The sequence below is a fragment of the Limulus polyphemus genome, unplaced genomic scaffold, assembly GCF_000517525.1.
Source record: "Limulus polyphemus unplaced genomic scaffold, Limulus_polyphemus-2.1.2 Scaffold489, whole genome shotgun sequence".
Lineage (NCBI taxonomy): Eukaryota > Metazoa > Arthropoda > Merostomata > Xiphosura > Limulidae > Limulus > Limulus polyphemus.
In genome coordinates this window covers 332,235-344,433 of record NW_013666099.1, presented here as the reverse complement: position 1 = coordinate 344,433, position 12,199 = coordinate 332,235, and the positions used below count along the sequence as shown (strand labels likewise).

General features: G+C 31.9%; 1 protein-coding gene across 1 annotated transcript in view; it reads left to right on the top strand.

Annotated features, from left to right (window-relative positions):
- Positions 1-11,389, top strand: part of LOC106458589 (inactive tyrosine-protein kinase 7-like) — a 99,040-nt gene extending 87,651 nt beyond the window's left edge. The window contains exons 7-13 of the mRNA XM_022384856.1: positions 323-610; positions 2,370-2,639; positions 3,345-3,617; positions 4,177-4,368; positions 4,920-5,138; positions 5,967-6,199; positions 8,303-11,389. Of these exons, the coding sequence (XP_022240564.1) occupies positions 323-610; positions 2,370-2,639; positions 3,345-3,617; positions 4,177-4,368; positions 4,920-5,138; positions 5,967-6,199; positions 8,303-8,881 (2,054 nt within the window). The 3' untranslated portion in view covers positions 8,882-11,389. The remainder of the gene's footprint in view (positions 1-322; positions 611-2,369; positions 2,640-3,344; positions 3,618-4,176; positions 4,369-4,919; positions 5,139-5,966; positions 6,200-8,302) is intronic.
- Positions 11,390-12,199: the final 810 nt, after the last annotated feature.

The following is a 12,199-nucleotide window of genomic DNA, read 5'->3' as shown; positions in this document are numbered from 1 at the left end:
TATATATTAAAAGTTTTAATAAACATAATTAATCAAATTAACATCAAAGAAATAATGGATTATAACTTTACGGACGAGACATGTAAAAAATAGTTAGTTTCGTACACTATCATCCATTCCTTGCCTCTAAAAAGGCAATTTTATGATATGTGAAATCATTATTGATAGTTCGAAAACAACTTGTGTAACCTGTAGTATCCAGTATAATTATAAAATCCCTAAACTAGTTTGTAAAAACTAATACTTTATAATTTCATATATGTATGTACATATTAAGAACATTGGTTTGTAAAACTTGCTATATTTCCTCTGAATTGTACAGTTCCACCCACAATAAAGTCTCACCCGTTAAGAGTTCAGACAGATGAAGGTGAAACAGCTAAGATATTCTGTGAATACAATGGGAGCCCTTACCCCATAACCTCTGTCCACTGGCTAAAAAATGGTAAAAAAATAGAAACTTCCCGTTCCCACTATGTTGTCCACCCAGACAACGGAACTCTCTTCATCCATGGAGTTCAGCTTGTGGACTCGGGACTTTACCAGTGTGAAGTGAAAACTAAAGGATTTCCTTCTATCCAGTCTAAAAATGCTTCATTTGTTGTGAAAGGTGAGGTTATTTTATTTTAAAGACTGTTTACTGCCCTACTGCTTTTATTTTGTTTGTAATTTTGCTCTGCATGTATATACACCCAGATTCATTGTTGTTTAAAAAGTGTTGTACATGTATGATAAGTATTCAATAATTTTCCAACTTTAGTAATCCTACTTTTGAAACTAAAGTTACACCACCACTTTAAGCTATTTTAGTTCAAAATTTCTAGGGTTAGCTTGGCGTAAGGGTGTAAGCTCCAAATTTTTTTTAGTTATCTTTTGAATCCAAATTGAGTTTACCTTAGTCAAAAACAGTTTAAGGTAATACTACATTTCTATAAAGCTTGGCCAAGGTTTATGTAAAACAGAAGAAACAAGGTGTTGATGTGAAACTCGATGTAAATATGACCTGTCCTAATAAGCTGTACTATAAATGATGACTAGTAAAATTCTTCTTAAGAGAGGGACACTGAGGGAAGAAGGTTGTTACCTCAGGATAAATCAGGCTTATATTTTGCTTTGATTCTTTGTATTTATTAGTATGCAAGTTTTACTAATTGATAACTACAAATTTTCATTTTCAAAGCATCTGGAAAAGCAGCTCTCTCAGAAACAAATAAAAGAGTAAAATTTGGTAAAATTCAGTCGTTTGGTTTGCACCCAAAAAGTAAAATTTTTTTTGTTTTATAGCTAAGACTTTTTAGCAATGTTGCTTCCATTATTGTTCTGTATGTGTAAATGTAGTATAGGTACACTTGTATGTTTGCTTGAGTAAGGAAGAACATTATACTAATGAAAATGAGTTAGTAAACAACAAGTTATAAAAAATAATGATGGGTTTATTTTGAGTGGAATATGCTGTTTCGACACAACGTTGGTCTGTCTTCTTCTGTTGAAACATGTAGTATGTTACCCCAAAAATAAAAATTACTTCATGTTGCTTATAAATCATTATTTGCTAATGCATTGTTACACTTGTATGTCTCCAAACAAACACATTGTTTGGTTGCAGGTCTCCTTGTGACACATGAAGTTACTTAATCTTCTGTAAGAATCATCCCCCAATTTAAGCATGATTTACATTTCAGTAATAACTTCAAAAGCTTGTTAATTTAAATTAATTTAACTCTGATAATGTGATTTCAGTAATTTTCATATTTTATGACTAGTGAGATTGGTTTGACTTCTTTTTTTCAGTTTCTTAATTAAAGCTTAATAAATAATTGTTTCAAAAGCTTGTATATTACAATCTCATTGGCCAAATGACAGTTGTATTTAACTTAGACATTACTTTGAATTTGAGCTCACCAATCAAATATTTTGTTGTTGTTTTTTAACAGAGTAATTCAAAGAAATAAGTGTTTACTAAAACGCATAGCTAAGTTTTAATTACAGTACCAAGTATAAGATCGGTATAAAGGCTTCTGCAGGAGTTGGTGGGAGACAGACTCTCAACCAATGCATAAGAAACTACTAGTTGGATCAACGTCTTAAAGGATAAATATTCTCAACAGTTTTTAATCTTCCAATACAAGCTTATAGATATCATGTGCAGACTGACTTCATTTAAGCAGCAATAGAATCTATGATAATGAAGTTTATTCTTTGTGGCTATCTCACTTCTAGGTTGATGGCCACATAAGAAACTCATTTGTATGTCCAGTAGATAAGCATTAAATGTTGCACAATACTGTAAGTACAAATAGTGAAGAGGTTCTCGTCCAGTGCTATAAAATGTACTGTTTTATAACTAATTTCATTGTTTCTCTATTTAGAGAAGTTAAAGTTTGCTCCACCTCCAGTCAGTAAAAACTTGGAACTTGGATCTAATGCTAAGATCTACTGTAAAGCCAGAGGAGCTGTCCCACCCACAGTACGATGGACTAAGGAGGGAAATGAATACTTTAAATGGCCACCACATATTAAAGATGAAAATGGAACTCTGTACTTTACTAGTGTACGACAGAGTGATGCTGGAAACTACACTTGTTTTGCCACTAGCACTCAGGCATTTATCAATACAACTATACATGTTGAAGTTATTGGTAGGTAGCAAAGTTGTAACAACTTAAAACTACTGTATATTTGTTAGAAGCAAGTTATTAAAACAATGGTATTATATATGTTGAAGCATTAAAGTTAGTATAATTAATGGTTTGAAAGTACTATTAACATTTTTGAAGTAGCATAAGAAAGCTTGCTAATTTGTTTATAAAGACAGATGTAAAATATGTATCTTAAACAACATTAAGTTGAATTTGCATACCATAAGTTCACATTATATGTGTAAAGATTTCAATAAGCAGTTTAAATAACCACGTTTTGTTACATCAGATGTTACGACTTCAGAAAATAAAATGAAATATAAACATAGTTCTTATCACAGGTAAATCTGACATTTAGTAATCCATTCCATAAAATATGATAATTTTTGTTTTGATCCACTTCCTAATAAAATTTCATAAAAACAAAATTATTCTTGCTGTTGTAGTTCTGTAGAAAGATTAAGCTCCTGACAACAATCCTTTGAGATCCTGAAAGGCATGTTGTTTTTGAAAGACACCATGTTGTAAAAAGTATGTGTGGGCATTATGAAAAAAATTAATATTAAAATACACTGTCTGCAGTGTTCATATTTGTGAATGGTTATGACAATTACATTTAACATCGTGTGACTTTCAGTAAGACAGAAGTGTCTTTCTGGTAACATTGCTTTCATTACATCTTTTTTTTTTGTTCTGTTTCTTCAGTTTTGCCAACCTTTACCGTAAGGCCAGCAGAAACTATTGCTTATGAAGGTTATCCCATCATGCTTCATTGTAAAGCCACAGGTGACCCACCACCTACCATCCAATGGGATAAGGATAATGTACTCAATGGTTTTGACAAAAAGCGGTTTCAAGTTCTAGAAAATGGAACTCTATATGTCAGTGAAGCTCACAGGAATGATGAAGGAAAATATGGATGTACTGCTGGAAACAGTGGAGGTTTTCGCCGAACAGAAATTAAACTAGTTGTTCAAAGTGAGCTTTCAAAACTGTATGCTTGACAGTACTCACTGTACATTTAACAGGTGTTATTTATATTTTAACTGAATCCCAGTTTCTCAGCATCTTTCAAAGAGTTATTTACCGTAAATCAACCATAGTCAATTTACCTATCAATGTAATTCCAATTATTTAAATTTGCCATCAAACAATTCAGGCCTATTTTTGTGATAGAGCTCAGCTCCACTTCCCTATTTCAACAACAAATGTTTTTGTTGTTGAAAACAACATCACAAAAATTTGTTTGTTGTGATAATGAATGTTTTTAAATTCGTTTTCTGCTTGATTTTTGCCTCATATGCCACTAGATATGCTTACAGTTCCCCTAGATGTTCTAGCTGAAATTTGCTGAGATATGAAAAATGCTATAGTTTTGAGCTTCAGTTCTTTTTCTATTACAAAAATAGCACTGGAATAATTTAATAAACAAATGTGTACTTGTACCAGTAGTTCTGTTTTCCTCATTTTTTTTCTTCTTAGACTTAAAATATTTGACTGAAGTAGTAGTAATAGTTGAAACGTTTTTTAAATAAAGGTGGAGAAAGTTATAGCCCTAATCAAATTGGTGCTGGATTGGATGGGAATGAGAACACCATGACTAAAACAGTCACGATAACTCTTGGTGCTGCAGCAGTCTACATGGTGCTTGTTATGGGCTTGATGATCTGGTGCCGTTTCAGGCGGGCAAGACGTAAGGCCTTGCTTCTTGCTCAAGCAACTGCAGATGGTAAGTGTTTTTTCGTTTTTTTCAAAATAAAACCTCTCACTCTGTATTTTACTTAGTTTTGGTAATTTCTGTCCTAAAAATGAAAGTTTACTAATTAGAAAAAAACATATATAAAATCATTATTCAGTGATACCTGCAAAATTATAAAACATTGATAAGATATTGTTATTTTGTTTGCTATGCTGCCTAAAGTCAAGACTACTGGGGAATTATTTTTGTTTGCAAATATAAGTTTAATGCTGAAAGATTCCATTGAAAATACTGTCTTTTTCTACTTTACCTAAATATTTGATAAATAAAAATCAAATGTCTTTAGAAACTTTTGTACAGAAAATGTGTCAGGAAACTTAAAGAATTGAATCTGGACCAAATATCCAGATTTTTGGAAGGTTTTCTATACATAAAAAAGTTTTTTTTTATTTTTTCATTACTGCCATTGATAATTCAAGAAAGAAATAAATATTAATTTTTTTTAAATTAAAAGAACCTAAAAATTTTTTAAACCTATTTAAAATATTATTTACAATGTAACTTTATATCATTCTCCAAAGTGGCTAAGTCTGAGAATGGAGATGTCATTCAAAACACAGAACTGAAAGATAAAAATGGATCTGTTAGAAAAGACCACAGAAATGGAGGGCCAGCCAAAAGTGATGGAGAGGGTCATTCACACAGCTCTGGCTCTCATTCACACCATTCCAAACGTAGTAGGTCATCATATGACAGACTTCAGTTTCCACGTCACGACCTTCAAACAGTCATGCTCTTGGGTGAGAAAACATATTTATAAAGCTTCAAATTAGTATTTACTTGTTTGTAGGTTTTAATTATTTTCAGATGAGTTTGTAATTTTGTACATTATCCTTGATAACACATTAAAAAAGCATGATTAAATTTCTACTTAATCATTTATTTCATTGGAGTTTAATCATTGTTTTATTTTTTTAAGCTATCAATAGTTTTAAGTGATTTCACTGCTTGAATTATTTTCAAATGCTTTCTCAGATCTTTACTCAGGCAGGTCAACAGAATGGAAAGTACATTAGTGTAAGTTATATCTTTTCAAAAATTATTTCAGAATTAGTGTTTTCTATATAAGGCATAAACAAATGTAATTATGTTCCCCAATCTGTCTTTTGTACACTATATGACTGGAAAATCAAAACCATTCTGCTAGAATATTATGTTTGAAACTATTATGAAATACGAAACTTACTTGCTTTGCCAACCAAATAGATTTTTAAAATTTATTGATTGCATTTCTTGTTACACAAGCCTCCTAATGACATAGCATTAAGTCTGCAGACTTATAATGCTAGAAACCAGGTTTAGATACCCATGGTAGACACAGCACAGACAGCCCATTGTGTAGCTTTGTGCTCAACTACAAACAAACTTGTAACATAATTTGAAAACATGTAGAGTAATTCATAAAAAAGAAAGGTTTTATACTTGAAAAATAAAATGATAATTTGACTGAGCCATTAAAAGTGTTCTGTGATAATTGATGGCTGGTACCTTCAATTATTTTAAATATGAATTGTAATTTTTTAAACCTTTGTCTTTTAAGGTATTTTAACAGTTTTAATCTTAACCAGGGAGAGGCGAATTTGGAGATGTATTTCTTGCTAAGGCTCGTGGAATACGAGACAATGAAGCTGAAACCCTAGTTATGGTAAAAGCACTGCACACTCGGGATGAAAATGACCACTTTGAATTTAAAAGAGAAATGGACATTTTTCACAAGCTGAACCATCAAAATGTAGTGAAACTTCTAGGCTTATGTCGAGATGTAGAGCCATTCCTGATGATTGTGGAATACAGTGATTGGGTAGGTTGTGGTAAATAAGCTTGCAGTGAATTTAAAAATTAGAACATTTATTGTGTGTATATATGGAACTTCACTTTCTTTAAAAAACATTAAAGCTTTTATGTAGTTCAACCTTACCAAATGTCATATGCATCCATGTGTAAAAACACTTTTAGATAGGAAGTTATATTAGTCTTACAAGTGCTATATGCAAGACTCTTATCCAATAACTAAAGTATAAAAGTATAACAACAGAAGGGCCCCATGTGTGGAAACATATAACATCCAATCATTATCAAGCACCTGAAAGCTACACAGGTTCCAAGTGATGTCTTATGACTAGCAGATACTTCAATATTCACAGTAGCTTTGAATGATATCACAGTTGATTTCAGTCATCTACACCTCAAACAAACAAACAAGATATTTCATATAGGGCATTACACTTGTCACAGTTCTATTTTATTTTCCTGCCGGTCAGTTACTTCTAGAGATATTTTAAATTAACATAAAATTTAAGGACAACAAGAACCTTGTTAGTCCATCTAGGCTATACCATTCACTAAACTAAGCAAAAAAAAAAATCAAGCATTCCCTTAAGCTCCCTTACATTTGCTGCATCCACCACACCGGAAAGCAACCCATTTCAAATGCCAACCCCCTGTAAGAAAAACTATATTAGATGAAGTTCACTCCTACTCTATCAAAATTTATATTTGTGACCCTTAGTCCTACCATTCTCACCATAAAATATGAAAAAAGATTATGCATCAACAATATCAATTCCCTTACCAAGGTTAAAGTACTTAGTGACAACCTTTCCACCTCAGGTATCATTCTACTACAATGTTGTCCAATATGTTTGCCACTCGCCATATGTGGTGAATTGGCTGCAGACATGTGGCAAATTGATGCTCATCATCTGTTACATTTTTTTTCTTCTATTTTCATATTAATATTTGAAACTTTAAGTTTTTGTTACATTACCATATTTTACTGAGAATCAGTCTTTATTGCTACCAGTTTAAAACTTCAAACCAATTTTCGGAAGATTGCACATTTATTTTATTAATATTGTATATATTTTGTACCATGTAGCGAATATGGTGACCTGATCCTCACAAGTTTTGCAGCAGCAAAATCCTATTAGACACTGCTGTTCTGGTATACCTCCTCTAAACAATTCAATGTCCTTTCTAGGATAAGGAGGCAGGACTGAGTACAATACTCCAAATAAAGCCTAACCAGTGACACATCAAAATTATAATCTCCTTAGACTCGTATTCAGTATCTTTATAGATATAACTTAAAATCTTACTTGCCCTACCACTAGCAACATCACTTTTTTGGTTTGTTTAAGAGACTGATCATCTAGAACACCAAGATACTTTTCTTCCATAAACTGTTAAGGTTATCCCCATCAAAATTATATTCATAATTCAAGTTACGATATCCCACATGCATTACCTTCCACTTGTTATATTTAAAAGTCACCTGCTAATTATTTGTCCAATTCATCAAATATATATATCCATTTATAAAACAGCAGCATCCTCCTCACAGTTAGCAACACCCAATACCTTAATATTATCAACAAATTTAAGCAATTTATTGACCATTCTTTCACCTATGTCACTGATATAAATCAAAGAGATAAAAGTTCTTAACATTGAGTCTTGTGACATTAATTCCCTTTGAGCTAAACTCCATTTATAAAAACCTTCAGCTTTCTTCCATCCAGTCTTCTTACTGTCCAATGAGCCAATATCCCCCACACTTATAGTAATCTTTTTTTTTTTTACAAGCCTTTTAGTGGCACCTTGTCAAATGCTTTCTGAAAATCCAGATACACCAAATCCACACCCTTACCCTCGTATACATAAGCAGTAATCTCTGCGGAATATCAAAATATTAGTTAACATATTATTTCCTGAAGAGAGGTTAAAAGATAATTTTGCTACAAGCTCCTTAACATAAATAAATGTGCAAATTTTCTCTTATATTTCTTTTACATTTAAATAAAAGAATTTGTATACTCATAGGTGATTTTTTATTAACAAATAAAATAAAGATCCTCTTTGTAAAGTATTCAAATTTTAAATAATACTTGTTCCAATTTTCTAGGGAGACTTGAAGCAGTTCTTGTTAGCCACTCGAAAGGATACAGCTCGTAAAGGTCCCAAACCTCCACCACTATTTACTTCTCAAATTATGGCTATTTGTCACCAGGTGGCACTTGGAATGGAAAGCCTATCAAATCACAGGTTTGTTCACAAAGATTTAGCCACAAGGAATTGTCTGATCACTTCAAGACTGGAAGTAAAGATCAGCAGCCCAAGCCTCTCCAGAGACACCTATGCTCAGGAATACAGTCGTTACCAGTTCAAGAATATCCCATTAAGGTGGGCACCAGCTGAAGCTGTCCTGGAGGATGAGTGGTCAACCAAAAGTGATGTTTGGTCTTTTGCTGTTTTCACCTGGGAAGTTTTCATGCAGGCAGAACTTCCTTTTGCTAATAAGGGAGATGATGTAATATTGCGACTCTTGAGAAGTCATGACTTGCATTGGAACCCACCAGAGGGATCTCCTCAATCTTTGCGAAACTTGCTCCTCTCCTGTTGGAACATAAGTCCAAAAGACAGGCCAACATTCAGTGAAATTGCCATGCAAATTGGTGAAATAAAAGTAGACAGTAAAATGTGACATTTGTGTTAATTAAACAATGTGAAACTAATCCACTTATTGTTAATAAGGAATGTTACTGTAATAGACAGTTAGAGAACCTCCTAGGCCCGAGTCATGTGCCCCAATGATTATTTGGTATCTGCTGGCCAGATGGTCTTTTCTTTATTAGACCTAGTCTTAATGTGGTAATGTTATGTTTAGGTATTCAGAAGAAAACTATAACATACCAATAACAAAAGTACCAGATCTGAACAAAGAACTGTTTATAATTCTGATGTCTGTTTAAACTCTTAAGTGATTTGCTGGCATATGGCTACAGTCATAGTAAATTATCCTAATATAAAAAGATATGCTTTTTTCAATTACTGGAATTTGGAATACCAATTAAAGGGTTATTGCTTAGCCATCTTTTTTTTCCCTTGGAAATATGTTAATACACTTTGCACTGCCAATATCATCTCTAATTGAGTGAATCCATACAGGAGAAGAGAACTTAGTACAAGAATTTATTATCTTATTTTAATCCATCTGCACTAAACACTTAACTCACTGCCTAAATTACCTTACTATTTTTCTCTGTGTGTGAGTGAACAAATTTGCTAGTCATAGGGCATGTTATCATTTTGAAGTTGATACTTTTGTGTATATACATATATCCCCAGTTAAGCTTTAACATAAGTCTTACTGGATTAGAGAAAAAACAGTTCTATTAAAACTTGAAGAACACTGGAAATTTGTCACAATAATAATGTACTAAATACACATGTAAGGTATCCCAATTGTGTATTCACTTATTAGGTCTAGGTCAGCAATGCCCAAACTGAAATTTACTATCAAGTAGGGCTGTGAAGTAACAGTCTATTACTGATGTACTTTTACTTAGGAAAAAAATTATTTAGTCATTTTTGGGATTATAAATTTTTGTATTCCAGTCCTAGCCAAAATATTTGGCCAGAATACTACCCTGTTCATAAGTACTTAACATAGGCACATGGGTTTAATCCTTGTTATTTTCAATGAAACACAGTTTATATGAAAAGCTTTTACAGAAACAAAAAGATAAGTAGGCTAATCCCCAGAGTTCAGTACTGTGTGATGTTTTAAGTTCAATGAAGAATGAAGCAGCCTGGAGTGTGTGGGTTTGTCTTCACCCTGACATCCTGAGGAATGACTGAAAATCCAAGTATAAACCTCATATATTTTCTGTTTTTTTTTTTTGCTTGTTATACAATATTCATACAAATGAACTGTTTTTGAATATTTTAGTACTGAAGAACAGTTACAGGTAATATTTAACACACTACAAAAGGTGGGAAGTTCTTTTTTGGCCTTTTGGAAATTTCTTGGATAACTATTAAATATTTGAACAATGAAAGATGACAATTTCAGGTAATTTTCAACATGAGCTTTCAATGACATTTAAAAGTGAAAACATTCACATAACTTAGATACTGACATAGCATTTACAGTATTGGTATTCTGCACGAGTCTCATTTTTGTGCCATATTTAGGTTATTTCTAACACTTCTGATATGCTAGAAATCATGGTGATGTCTGATTTTGTCAGTAAACAGTGTTTATATGAAGAAGTATGTCTAGAAAATATTCACATTGTACATACAGTAACTTTTATATATATGATACTTAAACTTTGCAGGTAATCTGTGAAGTATAACAATAATCTAGTTTTTTTTATCATACATAGATTTAAATGTTTAATATGTTAACAACTAGATACTTAATCAACTACTAAAAACATAATTTTTTTCAGAATATAGTTCTTTTTTTTTCTTTGCATGTTACAGTGTGATTTAATGTTAAAGTACTGAAACAGTAAGTTTTCTGATGTTAGTGAAAAATATGAAACTGTTGAATTCTATGCTGGTCTGTTGCTAGAATGTTACATGTTTTGTGTGTGTATTGTAACGTATCAGGATGTTAAGAAATCTGCAGTGAACTGAGACTTGAACCCAGGACACCAGTGTACTCCTACCAATTGACGTACCTGGGTTCAAGTTATCACGCAGACAAGTCTTCACTTTTACTATTATGATATGTTTCAGTAACAAACTGAATTTTGAAGAGAAGTATTTAAATAACATTTATGTATGTGGATGTCATAAAGACTGGTTACAGTTATGTAATAATGTGAAAATAACAGGCTTTACAAGTTTGTTATGCTTATAATATACCGTATTAATTACCTTCCTACTGTTTATGCATAGGATATTTTTCATATTCTGAAACATGTCAGATTACTTGAATGAAATAGTATATATATATATATATATATATGTAGTTGCAAAACTAAGTAGAAAGTTTTAGGATTTTTTTTGTCTCACAATACAGAAACGTCCAGTAACAATTCTGTTCTCTGTTTTTCACTAATTGTATTCAAAATATTTCCTTTGTGCAAATAAGATACCAAGGTGTCCAAGTCTTAAAATGTGCCATTTTTGTACATAATATTTGTATCACACCTTCTTTTACTTTTGATGTACAAAATAAATTTTGTATTCTATCGTTCTTCTGATGTACTACTTTAATATAAAACTTTATCAACGTTTACAGCTTTATATTGTGAGCTGCTAACTGTAATATCTTGAAACGCATTCTTAGGGCGTTATTAAAACAGTTTGTAGTCCTAAACATATAGGAATATCCTACAGACATTAGGGTAAAATCAACAAGAAAACGCTCCGACTTTAATAAGTAGTACCCTGATTCAGACACCTAACACCAGAAGGCAGCATCAGATATGACATACTGCTCAAGAGTCATTCACAACAGTTACCTCCTGCACTTCACAGTAAACCATTATATTTAACCTTAGTAGTTAGTTATAAATACATTCTTAACCATAACTTCTCTCTCTACGTAAAAATGAGGTAAAGAATAGTAACACATAAATTTCAAGAAATTACATAACTATACAATTCCATTAAAAAAATTACAAAATAATGATACTTCTTTTACGTTAATACATCCATATTTAAAATACACTAAAACAATATATTTAGGCAGAATTACCCGTTATGAACAGTTAAAGCTCTTTACCATACATTATCAACAAATGCACGCTTTTCCGGAAGAGTTCTGTGTTATTTCTTCACGTTTTATTGTCGAAGAAAGATTGTAACTTATTTTAAGAGGAATAGACTGTGCTGCTACCTATTGAGCATACTAGTAAACTAAAAAAAACCTTATCTAAATTTTCTATGAGGAGTTATGTGTTTTGGTTCTTTCTATTTTCATTTGTTTATTGTTGAACTTTGGCAAATTCATTTTGGGTCAGTTTACTATTATTTTTTGCCAAACATTTTTTCTGAAACATCC